Source organism: Panulirus ornatus, chromosome 67, assembly GCF_036320965.1.
Source record: "Panulirus ornatus isolate Po-2019 chromosome 67, ASM3632096v1, whole genome shotgun sequence".
Taxonomy (NCBI): Eukaryota; Metazoa; Arthropoda; class Malacostraca; order Decapoda; family Palinuridae; genus Panulirus; species Panulirus ornatus.
In genome coordinates this window covers 23,146,778-23,169,947 of record NC_092290.1, presented here as the reverse complement: position 1 = coordinate 23,169,947, position 23,170 = coordinate 23,146,778, and the positions used below count along the sequence as shown (strand labels likewise).

Genomic DNA, 23,170 nt, shown 5'->3' with positions numbered 1-23,170 from the left:
TTTCTTTCGTCTGTTTCCTTGCGCTACCTCGCAAACGCGGGAGACAGCGACAAAGTATAAAAAAAAAAAAAAAAAAAAAAAAAAAAAAAAAAAAAAAAAAAAAGTTTGAATAGAGTAAATTTTGAGGAAGAAGTCTTTTAGATATCTGAGAGTGGACACTGCAGCAAATGGGACTATGGAAGCAGATGTGAATCATACACTGGGAGAGGAGGCAAAGGTTCTGGGAGCACTAAAGAATGTGTGGACATAGAGAACATTATCTGGGATGGCAAAAATGGGTATGTTTGAAGGAATAGTAGTCCCAACATTATTAAATGGACGTGAGGCACTGGCTATAAATTAGACTGTGTAGAGGAGAGTGGATGTGTTTGGAAATTAAATGCTTGAGGACAAAATGTGGTGTAAGGTGATTTGATTGAGTAAATAATTAAACGGTAAAAGAGATGTATAGTAATAAAAAGAGTGTGGTTGAGAGCAGAAGAGGGTGTGCTGAAATGGTTTGGATGTATGGAAAGCATGAGTGACGAAGGGTTGACAAATAGGATATATGTGACAGAGGTGGAAGGAACAAGAAGTGGGAGACCAAACTGGAGGTGGAAAGATGGAGTGAAAAAGATTTTGAGCGATCGGGGCCTGAACATACAGGAGGGTGAAAGGCGTGCAAGGAATAGAGTGAACTAGAACAATGTGGTATACCAAGGTCAACGTGCTGTCAATGGATTTAACCAGGGAATGTGAAGCGTCTGGGGTAAACCATGGAAAGGTCTGGGAGGGCTGGATGTGGAAAGGGAGCTGTGGTTTCAGTGCATTACACATGACAGCTAGAGACTGTATATTCTTATGACCTTCCCTAAGACATCTCTATCAACCCTATCATATACTTTCCCAAGATCCAGAAATGCCACATTCAAATCCATATGTTTGTCTAAGCATTTCTCACACACATTCCTTAGAGCAAACATGTAATCCACACATCCTCTAACACTTCTGAAACCACACTGCCCCTCCCCAGTCTGATGCTCTGTACATGCCTTCAAACTTTCAATCAATACCCTCCCATACAAGTTAACAGGTATACTCAACAAAAGTATACCTCTATAGTTTGAACACTCACCTTTATCTCCTTTGCCTTTGTACAAAAATTGAAAATCCTTACCAACTAATCAACAGCACAGTCAACCAATTTCTTAATAAATTCATCTGCAATACCATCCATTCCAGCTACCTTGCCACATTTCATTTCATGCAAGGCTTTCAACACCTCTTCTCTCTTCACCAAACCACTCCCCATGACTCTCTTACTTAGCATACCAACCAAACCTAATTACCCTACATGTGCCAACCTATAATCAAACATAATTAACAGTCCTTCAAAATACTTACCCTATCTCCTCATATCATCAATACCTGTTATCACTTCTCCTTTTGCCCCTTCACCAATGTTCTTATTTGTTCTCCTGGTTTCTACCCATTATTCACCTCCTTCCAAAACATCTTATATTCCTTAAAGTTTACTAATACTTACTCACCCCTACTCTCATTTGCCCTCTTTTCCACCCCCTGTTCTTTTCTCTTGACCTCATGCAATTTTCTCATACACATCCCCCAATCATATGCACTCCTTTCCTGCAAGTAATACCTAAACAACTCTCTCTCTCTTTCACTTACAACTTTACTTTTTCATCTCACCACTCACTACCCTTTCTAATCTGCTCTCCTCCCATCTGCTATATACCACATGCATCTTTTGCACATGCCATCAATGATTCCTAAATATTTACCTCCCATTCCCCACCCACTCCCCTTGCTTTATTTACCCTAACTTTTGCCATTCTAAACTCAATCTCTCGTGGTATTTCCTCACACAAGTCTCTTTACCAAGCTCGCTTACTCTAACCATTCACTTCTCACCAACACAGTCTCCTCTTTTCTGAAAACCCCTACAAATCTTCACCTTGATCCCAACAAGATAATGATAAGACATCCCACTAGCTGCACTTCTCATGGCATTTGTATCAAAAAGTCTCTTTTTAACATGCCCATCAATTCATATGTAATCCAATAATGCCTGCTAACCATCTCTCCCACTCACTTGTTATATCCCTCTTTTAAATTAGGTACTCCCAATATTCAGTGCTTTTTCAGCAAACCCCAGAAGCTGTTCACCATTTCCATTTATAACAATGAGCACCATATGCCCCCCTATCATACCCTCAACTGACACATTACTCATCTTCACATCTAAATCAGCCATCACTAATTCCCAGTCTCTCATGGCCGGGTGCATAAACACTAGCAATCACCCAGCTCTTGCCATCCACTTTTATTCTTATCCGCATCAATCTAGAATTTACTTCCTTGTACTCTATTACACACTCTCACAACCCATATTTCAAGAGTAGTACTACTACTACTACTTCCCTAGCTCTTGTCCTCTCACCAATCCTTGACTTTACTCTTCAGACATTTCCAAACCATTCTTACCCTTTACCCTTGAGCTTTACTTTACTCAAAGCCAGAAAATCAAGGTTTCATTCCTCAAACATACATCCTTTCTTTCCTCTCTTCTCATCTTGGTTACATCCACACACATTTAGATATTCGAGTCCAAGCCATTAAGGAAGCTGAGCACTCCGTTTGACTCCTTTTTATGTTCCTTCCTTTAAAGATTGAAATTCAATTGAGGGAGGTTTCCAGCCCCATGCTCCTGCCCCCTTTTAGATGCACGAAACATGAAGGTAGAATTCTTTCTCCCCTACCCAAATTATGAATATATACACTATCCCTTGGGATGGGGTGGAAGACTTCTACTACCATAATCCCTGCATGTTGCAGAAGGCAACTAAAGGCAGAAGGAGCAAGAGGATGGAACCCCCTCCCCCTTCTTGCATTTCAATATCAAAAAGATGAAACACAAGATGGGGCCGAGCAGGGAGTGCTCATTCTACTCTAAGGCTTGCTTATGTGCCTAAATGTGCATGGATGTAACCACAATGAGAAGAGGATAGGTAGCATGTTTGAGAGAAGAGACCTGGATGTTCTGGCTCAGAGCTAAACAAAGCTCAAGGATAATGGGGAAGAATGATTTGAAAAATGTCTTAGTAGTAAAGTCATGAGGTTGGTGAGAGGTCAATAGCTGAGGAAGAAGTAGCACTAATCCTAAAGCAGGAGTTGTGGATGTGTATGATAAGAGTGTAAGGAAGTAAACTCTAAACTGATGTGGGTAACAATAAAAATGGATGGCAAGAGATGAGTGATAATTGGTGCTTATGCACCTAGCCATAAGAAGAAAGATTATTAGAGGCATTTTGGGAGAAACAAAGTGAGTGTGTTAGCAGTTTTAATGTAAAAGACCAGGATGAAGAAGTTAAGTTGCGAGCAAAAGAGAAATGTGGGATGTAAAGACATGCTTAAATCATCTTACAAGCCTGTTTCACTTTAGCACACTGGACTTACGTAAGTCAAAGATGTGTGTAAGTACCCTGAAAAACTGTATGTACACAATCAATCCCCATGTAAGGGAAAACACAGTCACATATAATAGGACGCTGGACAAATAAGATAAAAAGTGTTCAGGGTAAGTGCGAGTTAGGCAACTGCACAATAGTAAATCATACATACTTAAGCAATAATACAAGCACAAGAAAACAGAAATGATAACTTACCCCCTGCATCCCTGAGGGTCCAGCTAATGCTTCAACAACAGCATCTGGGAGATGTGGTTGAGATGGAACAAGAGACTGGTCATATTTATTTGGCAACATCTGACCTTGGTGATCTGAGGCTCCTCCCTCAGCAGTTGAATTTTCCACTCTCGAATCAGTATTTAATGAACCATAATCCATCCCAGAATCTAACAGTTCATTCTGACTCTCATCTAGAGACTCCACCATCTCCTCTTTGACTAGTGTTTCATCTAACATTACCTGAAAATATGAAAAACTTTAAAATGCATATTATATACTCAGTACAATTATTATGCAAACAACTTTCTTTTGTCCATAAATGTAGTGAAATACAGAGCAATCCAAGACTTTACTTCCAAGACCTGTGATTATCCATGCAAAACTTGTGAAAATTCAAATTAATGGAAAAATATATGCTGACAATGAATTATGCAAGAATCAAAATTATTCAGTTCTTATTAGTAAAGCATTGTTTTTATCATGCAAAGTAATACCCAAAGCATGGACAATATGCTTCTAAATTCTTACTGCTGACTAAAGAAATAACAATGAAAGTCATACCACCATCATAAAACATTCAAAATATTCAGGTTCTTCAATGAACAGACCAACTAGATCTTCTGGCAAAATTTAGAAAAAATTAGGTTTATATGTATGAAATACTCCCATGAGTCAAGAAAAGATCTCAGGCTTCTGGATATAGAAACCTCTTAACCATCTACTTTACTGATGGGGTAAGTACTTTTCATTACTTGTTCACCACCTATTAGCAGGAGAAGGGTACATCAGAATTTGTTTTCTGGTGAAGAGAGATTATAAAGTGATGTATAATATACTGGCCTCCTTGTTCATTACTATCACTACAATACTGCAACAACATATTTGTTTTTCAGTTTCCTTTGTTATAAGGTCATGCCAGGAACAGATGAAGAAATGGCATCATTTGCTCACATTTACTCCCATGCAGTCATGTATACTGCACAAAAAACATAAGCCTTCTATTCACAACCAGGCCACACAGACTTTTCCAAGGTTTACCCTGACCAATTCACATGCCCAGATTCAGCCTACAAACAACATGTTAACCTTGTTTAGCAAACTGCTCTAATTCGCTCTATCCCTTGATAATCTCATCCTCCAGCATACTCTGGCCCCAGAAACTCAGTGTCTTCCACTTATTCCCTCCAACTACTCCTTAGTTTCCTCCTTTTTCTTGTTCCTGCCACTTCCAACAAGTACAGCTATCATATATACCTCTGAAACCTGTTTTCTTTGGGAACTCCCTCAAGGTGATGGCCATGGTAAAAGTCTCCATAACTGGTTTAGATCATGTACACCCTCTTAGTTATCCCCTTCTTAATCATACAATTTCCATATGTCCAAATCCATTTCAGCACATTTTCTTCAGCAAATATTCCTCTTACTACCACATCTCTCTCTTACCCAATCATTTCATACTTGATCAACCCTCCTCACACCATATTTTGTCCTTAAACATTACCTTTACAATCCACCCTCTTCCACACTTTTAACCAAGGCCCAAGCCAATATCAGTACAACACTGTCAGTACCACTATACCATCAACCATACCTATTTTTGTCCTCAGAGACAGTAACCTCTCCTTCCACACATTTCACTATGCACTCAGGACGTTAGCCCCCATATTCAAACCCATAGATCACTCCAGCTCCCATGGTTCTATTCACTGCTATATAAAATCCCAAATAACCAAAGCATCCAACTTCCTCCAGATTCTTTCCATTCAAACTCAAACTCTGACTTACCTATCTCTTTTCACTGTTAAACCTGAAAACCCAGCTTTTATTCCTTTACTCTTGACTTTCTTTCACACACTCCTGCAAACTCAGACACCAACTTATGCAGTACCATGTCAGCAGCAAATACCAAACAACTCACCTTCCACAGCCCCCTATCCCTAACAGACCACATACCTGCCCTCTATCCAAGACTCATCCATAAAAAAATGATACAACCAAGGTGCCAACACACACCCCTGCCAGACTCACCTTCATCTAGAACCATTCACCTGTCTTTCTCCCTAATTGCACACGTTTACTCTCTTCTATCTATCTATATCTCTGATGCCAGTTCCCTTCCGGAACTCTCTCATGGGGGTGGCCACAGCAACAGTGAACTCCAGTGCTGCTTCTTAGTGTTTTCAGAGGCTCCTGCCTAATGTTCTTACCTAAATGCTCCCGCCTGATTTTTCTACCTACTACTTCTACCTAATGCTCCTACCTAAATCTTCCTACCTACTACTTCTATCAACTGCTCCTACCATTTTGCCAAAAGGTTAGGCTCACAGCGCTCACCACAGGAAAATCTAGATACGAAAAATAAGCTGAGTTAAATATTAACGTGTCATGTGTGACAAGTCCAGAGTGATTGTTTGTGGACAGAATGCCAGCAATCCAGGTGTGGGAGAGGCAAATAGAAAAGAAGGCTACCTGGGTCAGAGGAGCGCAACTTGACAACCACTAAAGTGCTGGCTCACACTGAAGCCATCTCTAAACCTCCTGATACCCATGTGGGTAGTACTGGTGATATACAACCCAAGTTGTTGGTTTCCTACCAACTACTACCTGTGGCAAACTTCATTAAGAGTAAGAAAATGTTTCAGATAGAGATGAACAGCATAAGCACAAAAGAAATGGGAGCACTAGTTACAGCAGCCAATAAGAAAATGGTAACAAGCAAAGAAGTAATGAAGAGACAAGAGCATTTTGAAAGACTCCTGAATGTTAGATGATGTGATAGTACATGTGGGATGTTGGGACTTCGAAGTACATAAGGAAATGTGGGAAAGTTGCCGAAATTGCAAATGAATTACTCAAGAAACAGGGATGCCTGTGTCACAGACTGGTTGAATAGGGTTTTCAGTGCATGTATAATCTACAGTGAAGTGACTGAAAACTGTTGAATTGCATACATAATGCCATTATATAAAGGCAAGGGGGACAAATGTGAATGATTTATGGAGATATAAGCTTGCTAAGTATACCTGGTAACCTGTAAAGGAGAGGAGATACTAAGAGGTTGCATCAAACTGAGAAGGAATAATGGGGCTTTTGGAGGGGTAGAGGATGTGCAGATCAGGTGTTTCATTTGGAGAATCTATTTAAAATACTTTGAAAAGGAGAAGAATTTGTATGTAGCATCTACGAATCTGGAGATAGCACATGACATGGTTGATACAGATGCTCTGTGGAAGGTTTTACAAATATACACTAGGAGGAAACCTGTAAGAGGCAATGAGGAGTTTGTACCAAGAGAGTATGGTGTGTATGTGAGTAAGAAGAGAGGTGGGCTAGTGGTTCCAGGCAAAGGTAAATCTGCAGAAAGGGTTTGTGATGTCACCATGGCCATTCAATGTGTTTATGAATGAGGTGGAGACAAGTATTTGCAAAGGTCTACGACAGACGGGTGAGTTTTCAGCCTGTTGGGGATGTGGGGTCTGGATGGTGGGTCAGTTGCTGTTTGCTAATGACATGACTGTGATGGCAGACTCGAATAAAAGAAACAGATGTTGGTGTCTGAGTTTGGGAGTGCATGTGAAAGGAGAAACTTGATAAACTTAATTAAAAGCAAGGTCATAATGTTCAGCAGGACAGACACACAGGTTGGTTAGAGTGTGAGTCTGAATGAGGGGAACTGAAGGACCAGAGTGTGTTAGATTCCTAAGAGCAAGGCAGCAGAAAGAGCCATGGAAGATGAAGTATGCCACAGGTTGGGTAATAAGGCTAAGGTCTTGGGTGCAAAGAGGATAGCTTAAAAAGAGAGGTCACACTCCATGAGAGATAAGACAGATATGTTTGATGCCGGTGTCTGAGTTTGGGTGTGAGTTGAAAGGAAAAACTTACAAAACTTAAAGTAAATAAAAGTATGGTTATAAGTTAAGCTGGGAAGACAGACATGTTGGTTAAAGTGTGAGTCTGAATGGAGGAAAACTGGAGGGACTAGAGTGCATTAGATACCTAAGTGTAGACAAGGCAACGTATACAGCCATGGAAGATGAAGTATGCCACAGGTTGGGTAATAGGGCTATCTATGGTCATGGGTGCAATGAGGACAAATATGAAAAAATAATGCCATAAAGGAAACTGTATCACAGAAAAAACAACAAACAAACCTGAAGGGGTGACCCTTGTTTAGCAGGGTGCTCAATTTTCTGGTCTGATCTTCCTTCTTGTCTTTGTTCTAGTCTCTCTAAAGTTTTATCCACTCTGTGATCACTAACATGACCTTCACTAGGTGTTCTTGAGTTTTCTGGATGGTTATCGCTTTCTGTGTGATATGGTGAAGCTCTTGGGGAAGATACAGGACTGTTGGAGATATGAGATTCTCCCTGAGGTGTTCCACTTTCATCTCTTCTTCTTCTTTTTGGATGTGGACTTGTCCTATCATCACGGGTACTCCATGGGGGTGTATGTGTCTTCTTGGTTTCTGCTTCCTGAGGTGGTTCATCTGGCACAGCTAAGCCCTTTACTTGGAGTAACTCTGCTGCTTTAATTAATCTAGCTAGGTCATTCTGGGCTACATTCACTACACCAGCATACATATAACTGAGAAGAGCTTCTAACTCATCTGGTTTAACATCTTTTAACACTATGATAGGATGTTTGCATGGTGTCTGTTCAAACATGCTTTCAAAGTACTCACTACATGTTGACAGCACCAATTTGTGTACTGGATAAAACTTCCCCTCACATGCAAGGGTCACATCTGTGTACCTCTCCTGTAAAAAAAAAAAAAAAAAAAAAAGGAAAAATGAGCCAGAAATTTTAAGCATGGCTAACAAAGCCAAGAATGTATTTTTAAGAAAACAAATTAGTGTTTAACAAAGGTACTGAAACATTGCAAAAGGGAGACAGCTAAGGAAAAGGAAGCAAGTGGGACAATACTAAAAGAAACATATACATAATAAATGAAGGATGCATGTGAAAGGTTTACTAATATTTCTTAAAGTACAGTTTATCAAATATTGTATAAAATTACATGTACAGTATCATAACTACGAGTGGTGGGTGATTACCATATAATAATATCTAATACAGAGCAAGGTACAAGAATACCAGGATATTCATGTAATGCTAAAAAGATTGAGAGTAACATGATTCTACGAGTACTATACAAGCATAGTTTTCTTTGTGTGTGTAAGTAATTACCTATATGTACTGTGAAGGGAGGCATCAGATTTACAAGGTCCCATCTCTCCAATATTCTCAAGTACCATATGACTTTTCACACTTCTGTATGATGTCCAAATTCACAATTTCATTGCTAGATTCACCCTATTCAACCACAACTCATACAATCAAAGTATTTCTTTACAACTTTCATAACAAGTTTCCTGCTTAATTTCAAGTTATGATCTCTGATTGTTATATCTTTACATCTTTCAAAGAACTGTTCACTATTGATGTCATCAAACTGGTCTCCATCCTTCAAAGAACGACTCGCTGAAGACAACAAATTGGTCTAAAATCATGTGTCTTTTGTTCCCTTCCATTAAGATAACCTGTCCATCGAAAAAGTCCTTCCCTTTTTCCTATCTCAAGGTTCAACTTCTTTACCAACCTCCTATGTGATAAAGTTCAAATAGTTTCTGGCACTCCAGATATAGACAATCCACTCAGCCTTATCTTTTCTCTAATTTGGAGCTCCAGTATCTCATAAATATCTAGAACCAGACAATCCATCCAGCTTTGTCTTTTCTCTAGAATGAACTCAAGCCTCTTACAGAGACCTAAGAGTTCATTACACATTAACCTTGCAGTCTGTCTGTATATGGTATGTGCAACAATTAAGTTCATTGTATTTGTTTTTCACTGTTCTATGATTGTCTAGTTGCATTTTATACTTTCTAAAGGATGTTTCTTTTTATGAACCATAGCTGCAGTGAGAGAAAGTAGCACTGCAATGTGTACAACACAGAGTGAGTTAAGCTCCAGCTCTATTCTATTCACCACTATTCCATCCACACAAGGATGATACATGAAGACTAAAATACAGGTAATATAGGAATTTTCAGATATAAGGGAGTTTTACATACAAAACACAAAAAAATCAGAATATACTGTCTGTAACCCATTTTTAGGCCTTATGGAACATGTGAAAGGAGACAGAAATGATAACGTTAATCAAATCACAAATCTGCAACTTACCTTTTCCCTAAGTGTTGAAAGAATGTGACAGAATGTGGCTCTGTGATTATTCCAGGACAACGATAACATGCCATCACCCATCTCGGCACAACTTTCTCATCTGGAAAATAGCAAACATATGAGTAATGTAAATCTAATCTCTTTATATTATGCTTGCTTTTAACCTTTTATTCTACTATCAATGCTTCAATCCCAATTCATTGGTGTATACAATTTATACAAAGCTTCCACAATATCCCTCATCTCCCTATTTCATATTAACCCATATTCAGCATATTAAAGTGAAGCATGAGCCTTCATAATCACAAAAGTGATTCTTACTTTTCCACACCAACTAAGACCATGGTCTCCATTCAAACCACCACCAAACATAAAATGTTTCCAATGAATCCATACACCAATCATTCCACTAATAACATTTGAAATATGCTGTGACCTAATCAGTTTTCTCATTTCATCTATCTATCTCTCCTTGTACCTTCTAGTGGACCAAAATATACAACTCTTGATTAATCAATCATCTGCCATGTATTCTAAATGACTAGACCAACCTAAAAGAATTACATGTGCACCTTTCCAATGATTTCTTCACACCACATAACTTTCTTACATTTTCATTCTATACATTTTCCAAATTTCGATGATACCATGTAAAGCATCCATGTATATTGCATTTTACCTTCTTAAATTTCAACTACACTGGTAGACACATGGGAAATGCTTTGTCTGCCATCATCACTGTCTGTCCAATCAATGTCAGTGGTCATGTTCTGTTTTAAAATAAGTTGCACTTGACCTTAACTTTGCTGGTCCTGTCCAGTGCATGACTGTATACTTTATATGTTTGTTCCCTACCATCTACAGAGATGAATAACAAAAGACCCATAAGCAGATATTACCTAAGTTGTACCCCATATCAAAATTATCATCCTGGAACTTAATGTGGCTTTTGATTTGAAGATTTGACTTGACCTACATTGGTCAAATCAAATGCATCATACTGTGCACTTTATGCATTTTTTCCAGCGTTTAAAGAAATGAATGGCAAACTTTGGAATTTGTCTGAGTTATGCCACTTGCTAACATAGCCTGGTTCATGAACTGAAGAAAATTCCTTCTTTGGCCGTGGAACTTTTAAAACAAAACATTTCTACTATTTCACTGGCAATATTTACACCCAATAAGTATGTTGCAATTCAGGCAACACAAGCGTTCCAGGGAACACACTTCTATCTTGTTCCTTGAGGAGTGTTGACAACAATTAGGAATTGTATTTCCACCTGTCATCAGGAGTCACACACTAATTTATTGAAGATACACCTGACCTGACTTACTATGGGTCTAAGATGCACCTGACCTGACTTAATATGGGTCTAAGATGCACATGATCTTACTTAATATGGGTCTATCAAGTGTACCTAACTAAACTTTGCGCAGCTGTTTTCCCAGTACCTGAAAAACTGATGGGCATAAGACCCAAACTCTATTAGATATTGCATGAGTTATGCCCATATTAAAAGTTCAACTTAGGAGCTTAAACTAGCTTACATTTCAAAGATTTGAAGTGATTTGTTAGGGTCACATCAAACATAATGAATATGTATTGTGCTCTATACAGGTTTTCCCAGCTTCAAAAGAAGTGAATGGCAAAAGACTTAGATCTGTAGTGTGCATTCAGCGTGTGATATTACCCATAAAAAGTTTAACCTGAAATTTAACTATGCCTATATACTGTTTGTGGATAAGAAGCTGTGGTTTCACTGCACTACGCATAACAGCTAAACACAGAAAGTGGACGAATGCAGTCTTTCTTTGTTCTTGGTGCTATCTTGCTAACACACGAAACAGCCATCAAGATGTAATAAAAATTACTTGAAGGAAATTCTACTTTTGGCCACGGTACTTCATATAATTATCTTTTATATTTTCCAGTTAATATTTCCGACCCTTCTCATTTCACTCCCTGTGCCTGTGCTGTAGTGCAAGTGACAAGTGTTCAATGGAACACTATTTCAAGTTGGTAGGGTACCAGTTTAAGGGTACCATGAAAAGAACTTTGAAATGCTACTTACTTTGTTTTAAAGTCAGATTGCTGATTTTCCAAAATGTATCAAAACTGGCAAAGTGAGATTCTTTTAAATTTTTTGATAAGTTGATAGCTGGGAGGGCTATCAACTCTGGCTTTGGATGAGAAAGTGAGGAGGAAAGTGGATGTGTTTGAAATGAAATGCTTTGGGAGACCAAATTGGAGGTGGAAGGATGGAGTGAAAAACATTTTGAGCGATTGGGGCCTGAACATACAGGAGGGTGAGAGGCATGCAAGGAATACAGTGAATTGGAACAATGTGGTATACTAGGGTCGATGTGCTCTCAATGGACTGAACCAAGGAATGTGAAACATTAGAGGTTTGGCATGGAGGTTGTGGGGCTGGTGTGATTACGACTGGCTTAGTGCATTAAAGACAGCTGAACTTGTGTGTACGAATTGGCCTTTTTCTGTCTTGTTCGGGAGCATGACAGGGGTGAATTTTTGGACCAATGGTTGGGCACATGGAGATGAAATGTAATGAGATTGTACAAGAAGGATATATGTTGGAGGTGGATGGGAATCTGAGTGGAAGATGGAGCCAATTGGATGTGGAAAGATGGAGTGAAAAAAAGAATATTGTCGTATTACGAACAGTTAGGTCTGAAATCTGGTGCAAGATAATGGTTGATGTCAGAGAAGCATGTTAAATCAGGTTTACTACCTGACAGTGGATTGATAGAAGTATTCAAAGTAGAGCTAAACATGGAAAGCATGTTAGTAGTATTATTATGCGGTTGACGAGTAACATGTTTATGGGTAGCCATTATTCATGTGTTATTTGCAGTTGCTAAGGAGACAGACAAAGATAAGACATTACATGTGTTTGAGTTAGAGGAGAGCCAATGTTCTGGCACACCACTGGGGAATACAAATAAATAAAGATAATAATGGTCCAATAGAACAGTTAGTTGTTGTTAAGCAATCTGTGATCGTAAGGAAAACCAGGTTAATAAACGAAGTATTACAAAATAAAGTCGTAAGAGTATAACAAGTAAATACAATCGAACGAATGTGAGAGAACATAATGAAAGAGTTATGGAACAACTGTTACATTAAGGGCCAAAAAGGATATACAGGAGTTATAAAATATAAGTATAATAGGAACATAAAATATACTTACATTAAAGTAAATGTTGGTCTAAAACATCTAATGCAATCGTAACATTTGTTCATGTAGATCACATCATTCATGCAAATGAGATGAATGTAGCAACAGAACATGATGGTAAACTTGGTAAACTTGTGGATGACTGTTTAGATGATGAGATCAAAGGGGAAGTCAAAGATGATGTTCCCCAGCATCCACTCACGGTGTCAACTGACTGTGGTGGAGATATGTATGACAATGATCATGCACATAGTACAAAAAAACTGTAAAACTTGAAGGAGGGAATATTCCCATAAGGCCAAACAGGTAGGAAACCTGCATTAAAATTGGACCTCTGATTATGTGAACTGTGAACAGGCCTTTCAAAACTCTGCTCAGTTAGGAGTTGGGAAGTTATATTTCTCAGTGTTCTATTCTCTTCCATGCCGTAAGCAAAACTAAGTTTTGTTTATCTAAAATTTGTAGCAATCATGAATTCTTTCTTTGAAAAGGAGAAGTGTTACATACATGTATGTTTATATATTGCTTTTATTGATTCTTATACGTATTATCAGTAATGCAAGTCTTACCAAAGATATATGTTTAAGTCTGTATAATCATAATGTAATAGGCAGGTGGTACAGGAATGGCAGAAATAAACCATCTAAGCTAGAGTTTGTGTGTGGATTCCCTTTCTCCCATTAAATCATGTAAGATGGTACACTGTCGGAGCAGCTAATAAATCTTGATACAAAATGCTCATTTATGCTAAATCCAAGAATAAGTAAGAATTTTCTACAAGTTTTGCAAATTTTTGTTTAATAATCTTTTCATTTCTATTAAAAAATGTAGTTTTGAAACCCTTGTAACTAAACCAATACCATGAATTTAATTACTATTTACCAGATACTTATTAGGGTGGAAACTGAAAGGTAAGTTTCAAATTTAAGTCTTTCTTTCTTCTTTCATACTATTCGCCATTTCCCGCATTAGCGAGGTAGCGTTGAGAACAGAGGACTGGGCCCTTGAGGGAATATCCTCACCTGGGCCCCTTCTCTGTTCCCTCTTTTGGAAAATTAAAAAAAAAGTGAGAGGGGAGGATTTCCAGCCCCCCGCTCCCTCCCCTTTTAGTCGCCTTCTACGACACGCAGGGAATACGTGGGAAGTATTCTTTCTCCCCTATCCCCAGTATTTATTTATTTATTATCTATCTATTTTGCTTTGTCGCTGTCTCCAGCATTAGCGAGGTAGCGCAAAGAAACAGACGAAAGAAATTGCCCAACCCACCTACATACACATGTATATACATACACATCCACACACGCAAATATACATACCTATACATCTCAATTTTTTATCGAGGATGTAAGGCATGTGTACGTGTAGGAAGAGAGGAAAGTGATTGGTTCTCAGTGAATGTAGGTTTGCGGCAGGGGTGTGTGATGTCTCCATGGTTGTTTAATTTGTTTATGGATGGGGTTGTTAGGGAGGTGAATGCAAGAGTTTTGGAAAGAGGGGCAAGTATGAAGTCTGTTGTGAATGAGAGAGCTTGGGAAGTGAGTCAGTTGTTGTTCGCTGATGATACAGCGCTGGTGGCTGATTCATGTGAGAAACTGCAGAAGCTGGTGACTGAGTTTGGTAAAGTGTGTGAAAGAAGAAAGTTAAGAGTAAATGTGAATAAGACCAAGGTTATTAGGTACAGTAGGGTTGAGGGTCAAGTCAATTGGGAGGTAAGTTTGAATGGAGAAAAACCGGAGGAAGTAAAGTGTTTTAGATATCTGGGAGTGGATCTGGCAGCAGATGGAACCATGGAATCGGAAGTGAATCATAGGGTGGGGGAGGGGGCGAAAATCCTGGGAGCCTTGAAGAATGTGTGGAAGTCGAGAACATTATCTCGGAAAGCAAAAATGGGTATGTTTGAAGGAATAGTGGTTCCAACTATGTTGTATGGTTGTGAGGCATGGGCTATGGATAGAGTTGTGCACAGGAGGGTGGATGTGCTGGAAATGAGATGTTTGAGGACAATGTGTGGTGTGAGGTGGTTTGATCGAGTAAGTAATGTAAGGGTAAGAGAGATGTGTGGAAATAAAAAGAGCGTGGTTGAGAGAGCAGAAGAGGGTGTTTTGAAATGGTTTGGGCACATGGAGAGAATGAGTGAGGAAAGATTGACCAAGAGGATATATGTGTCGGAGGTGGAGGGAACGAGGAGAAGTGGGAGACCAAATTGGAGGTGGAAAGATGGTGTGAAAAAGATTTTGTGTGATCGGGGCCTGAACATGCAGGAGGGTGAAAGGAGGGCAAGGAATAGAGTGAATTGGATCGATGTGGTATACCGGGGTTGACGTGCTGTCAGTAGATTGAACCAGGGCATGTGAAGCATCTGGGATAAACCATGGAAAGTTCTGTGGGGCCTGGATGTGGAAAGGGAGCTGTGATTTCAGTGCATTATTACATGACAGCTAGAGACTGAGTGTGAACGAATGGGGCCTTTGTTGTCTTTTCCTAGTGCTACCTCGCACACATGAGGGGAGAGGGGGATGGTATTCCATGTGTGGCGAGGTGGCGATGGGAATGAATAAAGGCAAACAGTGTGAATTGTGTGCATGGGTATATATGTATGTGTCTGTGTGTGTATATATATGTGTACATTGAGATGTATAGGTATGTATATTTGCGTGTGTGGACGTGTATGTATATACATTGTGTATGGGGGTGAGTTGGGCCATTTCTTTCATATGTTTCCTTGCGCTACCTCACAAACGCGGGAGACAGCGACAAAGCAAAATAAATAAATAATAAACATTTATAATAATTCATACATATATACACAAACAGACATATACATATATTTCATTTATCTTATTTTATTTTGCTTTGTCGCTGTCTCCCGCGTTAGTGAGGTAGCGCAAGGAAACAGAAGAAAGAATGGCCCAACCCACCCACATACACATGTATATGCATACATGTCCACACACACAAATATACATACCTATACATCTCAAAGTATACATATATATACACACACAGACATATACATATATACACATGTACATAATTCATAGTCTGCCTTTATTCATTCCCATCGCCACCTCGCCACACATGAAATAACAACCCCCTCCCCCCTCGTGTGTGCGAGGTAGCGCTAGGAAAAGACAACATATATATATATATATATATATATATATATATATATATATATATATATATATATTATTTTTATTATATTTTATTTTGCTTTGTCGCTGTCTCCCGCGTTAGCGAGGTAGCGCAAGGAAACAGATGAAAGAAATGGCCCAACCCACCCCCATACACATGTATATACATACATGTCCACACGCAAATATACACACCTATACATCTCAATGTACACATATATATACACACACAGACATATACATATATACATATGTATATAATTCATAGTCTGCCTATATTCATTCCCATTGCCACCCTCCCACACATGAAATAACAACCCCCTCCCCCCAAATGTGCATGAGGTAGCACTAGGAAAAGACAACAAAGGCCACATTCGTTCATACTCAGTCTCTAGCTGTCATGTAATAATGCACTGAAATCACAGCTCCCTTTCCACATCCAGGCCCCACAGAACTTTCCATGGTTTACCCCAGATGCTTCACATGCCCTGGTTCAATCCATTAACAGCACGTCGGCCCCGGTATACAACATCATTCTAATTCACTCTATTCCTTGCCCGCCTTTCACCCTCCTGCATGTTCAGGCCCCGATCACTCAAAATCTTTTTCACTCCATCTTTCCACCTCCAATTTGGTCTCCCACTTCTCCTCGTTCCCTCCACCTCTGACACATATATCCTCTTGGTTAATCTTTCCTCACTCATTCTCTCCATGTGACCAAACCATTTCAAAACACCCTCTTCTGCTCTCTCAACCACACTCTTTTGATTACCACACATCTCTCTTACCCTATTATTACTTACTCGATCAAAGCATCTCACACCACATATTGTCCTGAAACATCTCATTTCCAGCACATCCATCCTCCTCCGCACAACTCTATCCATAGCCCACGCCTCGCAACAATATAACATTGTTGGAACCACTATTCCTTCAAATATACCCAGTTTTGCTTTCCGAGATAATGTTCTTGACTTCCACACATTCTTCAACACTCCCAGAACTTTCGCCCCTTCCCCCACCCTATGATTCACTTCTTCACTTCAATTTTATCCCCTTTGCCTTTGTACAATGGCACTATGCAAGCATTCTGCCAATCCTCAGGCACCTCATCATGAGACATACATACATCAAATAACCTTACCAATCAGTCAACAATACAGTCACCCCCATTTTTAATAAATTCTACAGCAACATCATCTAAACCCGCTGCCTTGCCGGCTTTCATCTTCCGCAAAGCTTTTACTACTCTTCTCTGTTTACCAAATCATTTTCCCTAACCCTCTCACTTTGCACACCACCTCGACCAAAACACCCTATATCTGCCACTCTATCATCAAACACATTCAATAAACCTTCAAAATACTCACTCCATCTCCTTCTCACATCACTATTACTTGTTATCACCTCCCCATTAGCCCCCTTCATTGAAGTTCCCATTTGCTCCCTTGTCTTAAGCACTTTGTTTACCTCCTTCCAAAACATCTTTTTATCCTCCCTAAAATTTAATGATACTCTCTCACCCCAACTCTCATTTGCCCTCTTTTTCACCTCTTGCACCTTTCTCTTGACCTCCTGTCTCTTTCTTTTATACATCTCCCACTCATTTGCATTATTTCCCTGCAAAAATCATCCAAATGCCTCTCTCTTCTCTTTCACTAATAATTTTACTTCTTCATCCCACCACTCACTACCCTTTCTAATCTGCCCACCTCCCACGCTTCTCATGCCACAAGCATCTTTTGCGCAAGTCATCACTGCTTCCCTAAATACATCCCATTCCTCTCCCACTCCTCTTACATCCTTAGTTCTCACATTTTTCCATTCTATACTCAGTCTCTCCTGGTACTTCCTCACACAAGTCTCCTTCCCAAGCTCACTTACTCTCACCATTCTTTTCACCCCAACATTCTCTCTTCTCTTCTTAAAACCTCAACAAATCTTCACCTTCGCCTCCACAAGATAATGATCAGACATCCCTCCAGTTGCACCTCTCAGCACATTAACATCCAAAAGTCTCTCTTTCGCACGCCTATCAATTAACACGTAATCCAGTAACGCTCTCTGGCCATCTCTCCTACTTACATACGTATACTTATAAACATCTCTCTTTTTAAACCAGGTATTCCCAATCACCAGTCCTTTTTCAGCACATAAATCCACAAGCTCTTCACCATTTCCCTTTACAACACCGAACACCCCATGTACACCAATTATTCCCTCAACTGCCACATTACTCACCTTTGCATTCAAATCACCCATCACTATAACCCGGTCTCGTGCATCAAAACTACTAACACACTCACTCAGCTGCTCCCAAAACACTTGCCTCTCATGATCTTTCTTCTCATGCCCAGGTGCATATGCACCAATAATCACCCATCTCTCTCTTTCAACTTTCAGTTTTACCCATATCAATCTAGTTTACTTTCTTACACTCTATCACATACTCCCACAACTCCTGTTTCAGGAGTAGTGCTACTCCTTCCCTTGCTCTTGTCCTCTCACTAACCCCTGGATTTACTCCCAAGACATTCCCAAACCACTCTTCCCCTTTACTCTTGAGCTTCGTTTCACTCAGAGCCAAAACATCCAGGTTCCTTTCCTCAAACATACTACCTAACTCTCTTTTTTTTCTCATCTTGGTTACATCCACACACATTTAGCCACCCCAATCTGAGCCTTCGAGGAGGATGAGCACTCCCCATGTGACTCCTTCTGTTTCCCCTTTTAGAAAGTTAAAATACAAGTACATTTAAGTACATTTATTAAATTATTAAGCATACCATACAGTACAATATTCATGTACAAACTCAGAATTAGCAATTAGTCAACTCAAAATGTAAAAAAAAGTAATTACTATTTACTGAAACTTAAGATGATACAATAATCACATTATGACAATGAATCTTTTTAGAGTCTAACAGTCATAAACACACTCCGTGCTGGTTACCCTTCCGGAAGATCAACTTTTCAAAGTTAGGCTCAGCTGACAGTCTTGACCTCTTGGGCCTTAGGATGTCCTTACCAAGAGAGAAAAGCATATACACTGTGGCAGAGGACATAATGTGTTGTACTTCAGAAAGAGATTGTTGAAAATCTCCTCCCTATAAAGTCAGAGTCAGCCATGCCCTTCTTACCATCAGTGTCCACTCAGGTGTCAACAAGTTTCTTGGCCTTTTGCTTGACACTGGCAAATGAGCCAGCAGCCGTCCACCCAGCAATGAGGTCATCAGGAATGCATGGCAGAGACCATATGCTGCTGTTGCTGGAGCAGTTGGTGCTGTTGCCATTCCAGTCCCTCAGTGCTTCCTCAACCTCATCCTCCATAGAGGCCTTGACAAAGAACGCTTGATTGCTATTGAACCTTTGCAGCCAGTGGAGCCAGAACTTTGGGTGGAAGGCAGCTGCCAGGTGGCAGTACCAGTTGTTCAGGTAGTGGGTGAACCGGGTGGTGATGGCTGCTACAAGGGTATCAACCAGAGGTTTACAGATGGCCAAGCTGTTCCTAATGTTCCTGAGCTTCATGAGGGTGATGGCCACTGGGGGTAGGTGGGTTCCAAGGAAGGTGTTCTTCTTCCCCTGGATGGTGTCGAAGGTGATAGCCACATAGGACATGACTTTGGCGCACTCCTTCAGGAAGGTTATCTCCTGGTCACAGAAGGCTGAATGGTTCTCCATGGGGTTAAGGAACCTGATGGGCTCAGCCTTCTAGGTGGCCTGGATGTTATTGAGGATGACAATTGAGTCCTACAAAGCATGCCACCTTGTCTTGCCAGACACCACTAGTCTCCTGCCCAGTGCCTTCTTGATGGTGTCACTCATCTGAGGGCTCCTCCCTTGGGAAACGAAGAGTGCCTGAGCCTTGTCATGGGCCTCCTTGTTGAGGGCGTTGAAAGCAGCAGTGGCAAAGCCCACCTGCATGAGAAGGCCCTTTGGACCCAAGTCCATGGAGGCCACCAGATTGAATGCATGAGCCACACACCTCGTGGACTGGTAGACTGGGGTGCTCGTGTTCCTCACCAGGAGGTTTGCTGCAGGTTATAATGTCGAGGGCATCATCACCCTCAGCTGTGCTGTCCTCGTTGTCCGAGTCTGCCTCAGGCAGTCTGCCAACACTTGTCAAGGTCAGGCAACAGGTCCACCTGGCCGCCATAATGGGTGAAAGCCTTCAGGAAGTTTGGCCCGTTGTCAGTGGTTGTCCTGACTACCTTGTCCTGAATGTTGAAGCACTCATGGACCTGGACCATGGCCTCTGTTAAGACAACATAAATGTGGCGACCAGTCAGACAGGTACGTGATGAAAGCTTGCTTCCTGGCACTGGTGCTTGGGTCAATCCAGTGAGCTGTCATGCCGAGGAAAGATATGAAACAAAGATTAAGTGATTACTGATTAACACATTGTATGATACTGATTAAGTGGTTATTGAATAATACATTAATGATTTTTATTTTAAACTTTTTAAAATGAAAGTTGTTTAATTTATGCAAATCACTAAAAAAAGAAGCATTCATGTACTACATTACTGAATTGTGATGAGTTCTGATTAATGGTTAAGCAATTATCAAGTTTTATCTTATACATTTTGAAATCTAACTGGTTCAATTTACACCAATTCTTATAAAAAAAAACTAATATTCACTATGCATGATCAAGTAAATTCTTTTTATCCATAGGGAAATGAAACACAATAAGTTCCAAAGTGTACTTTCGTGTAATCACCACATCATCAGGGGATATACAAGAAAGTTCTTTCCTGTATGTCCCCTGATGTGATCATTACACGAAAGTGCAACTGGAAACTTACCTCGTTTCATTTAGGTTCAGTAGGGTTGAGGGACAAGTTAATTGAGCTGTAAGTTTGGAAGGAGAAAAATTGTAGGAAGTGAAGTGTTTTAGATATCTGGGAGAGAAATTAGCAGTGAATGGAACCATGAAAGCGGAAGTGAGTAACAGGGTGGGGGAGGGAGCAAAGGTTCTGGAAGCAATGAAGAATGTATGGAAGGAGAGAACGTTATCTCGGAGAGCAAAAGTGCGTACTCTTGAAGGAATTGTAGTTTCAACAATGTTATATGGTTGCATGGCATGGGCTATAGATAAAGTTGTACGGAGGAGGGTGGGCGTGTTGGAAATGAAATGTTTGAGGACAATATGTGGTGTGAGGTGGTTTGATCGAATAAGTAATGAAAGGGTAAGAGAGATGTGTAGAAGTAAAAAGTGTGTGGTTGACAAAGCAGGAGAGGGTGTGTTGAAATGGTTTGGGCATATGGAAAGAATGAGTGAGGAAAGATTGACAAAGAGGATATATGTGTCAAAGGTGAAGAGAACAAGGTGAAGCGGGAGACCAAATTGGAAGTGTAAGGATGGAGTGAAAATGATTTTGAACGATTGGGGCCTGAACATACAGGAGGGTGAGAAGTGTGCAAGAAATGGAGTGAACTAGAATGATTTGGTCGACGTGCTGTTAATCAACTAAACCAGGGAATGTGAAATGTCTGGGGTAAACCATGGAGACCTGTGGGGTCTGGATGTGGATAGGGAGCTGTGATTTTGGTGCATTACATATGACAGCTAGAGACTGGGTGTGAATGAATGTGGCCTTTTTGTCTGTTTTCCTGGTGCTACCTCGCTGAAGCAGGGGGTAGCGATGTTGTTTCCTGTGGGGTGGGTTAGTGCCAGAAATGAATGAAGGCAAGCAAATATGAATATGTACATGCGTTTGAGGACAATGTGTGGTGTGAGGTGGCTTGATCGAGTAAGTAACGTAAGGGTAAGAGAGATGTGTGGAAATAAAAAGAGCGTGGTTGAGAGAGCAGAAGAGGGTGTTTTGAAATGGTTTGGGCACATGGAGAGAATGAGTGAGGAAAGATTGACCAAGAGGATATATGCGTCGGAGGTGGAGGGAACGAGGAGAAGAGGGAGACCAAATTGGAGATGGAAAGATGGAGTGAAAAAGATTTTGTGTGATCGGGGCCTGAACATGCAGGAGGGTGAAAGGAGGGCAAGGAATAGAGTGAATTGGAGCGATGTGGTATACCAGGGTTGACGTGCTGTCAGTGGATTGAATCAAGGCATGTGAAGCGTCTGGGGTAAACCATGTAAAGCTGTGTAGGCATGTATATTTGCGTGTGTGGACGTATGTATATACATGTGTATGGGGGTGGGTTGGGCCATTTCTTTCGTCTGTTTCCTTGCGCTACCTCGCAAACGCGGGAGACAGAAAAAAAAAAAAAAAAAGCGTATATATGTGAATGTGTGTGTCTGCACATGTATGCATATTTTTTTTTTTTTTGCTTTGTCGCTGTCTCCCGCGTTTGCGAGGTAGCGCAAGGAAACAGACGAAAGAAATGGCCCAACCCACCCCCATACACATGTATATACATACGTCCACACACGCAAATATACATACCTACACAGCTTTCCATGGTTTACCCCAGACGCTTCACATGCCCCGATTCAATCCACTGACAGCACGTCAACCCCAGTATACCACATCGCTCCAATTCACTCTATTCCTTGCCCTCCTTTCACCCTCCTGCATGTTCAGGCCCCGATCACACAAAATCTTTTTCACTCCATCTTTCCACCTCCAATTTGGTCTCCCTCTTCTCCTCGTTCCCTCCACCTCCGACACATATATCCTCTTGGTCATTCTTTCCTCACTCATTCTCTCCATGTGCCCAAACCATTTCAAAACACCCTCTTCTGCTCTCTCAACCACGCTCTTTTTATTTCCACACATCTCTCTTACCCTTACGTTACTTACTCGATCAAACCACCTCACACCACACATTGTCCTCAAACATCTCATTTCCAGCACATCCATCCTCCTGCGCACAACTCTATCCATAGCCCATGCCTCACAACCATACAACATTGTTGGAACCACTATTCCTTCAAACATACCCATTTTTGCTTTCCGAGATAATGTTCTCGACTTCCACACATTCTTCAAGGCTCCCAGAA

General features: G+C 40.5%; 1 protein-coding gene across 14 annotated transcripts in view; it reads right to left on the bottom strand.

Moving 5' to 3' along the window:
* The window catches only part of LOC139747080 (uncharacterized), a 488,827-nt gene that overhangs the window by 430,295 nt on the left and 35,362 nt on the right, over positions 1-23,170 (bottom strand). For all 14 annotated transcript variants that reach the window (XR_011712305.1, XM_071658878.1, XM_071658877.1 and 11 more), the window contains exons 2-4: positions 9,873-9,972; positions 7,838-8,443; positions 3,666-3,926 (exon numbers count right to left, since the gene is read on the bottom strand). Coding sequence is in view for 13 of the 14 variants with exons in the window: in XM_071658878.1 (XP_071514979.1) it covers positions 3,666-3,926; positions 7,838-8,443; positions 9,873-9,953 (948 nt within the window). In the remaining variant the exon portion in view is untranslated. The remainder of the gene's footprint in view (positions 1-3,665; positions 3,927-7,837; positions 8,444-9,872; positions 9,973-23,170) is intronic.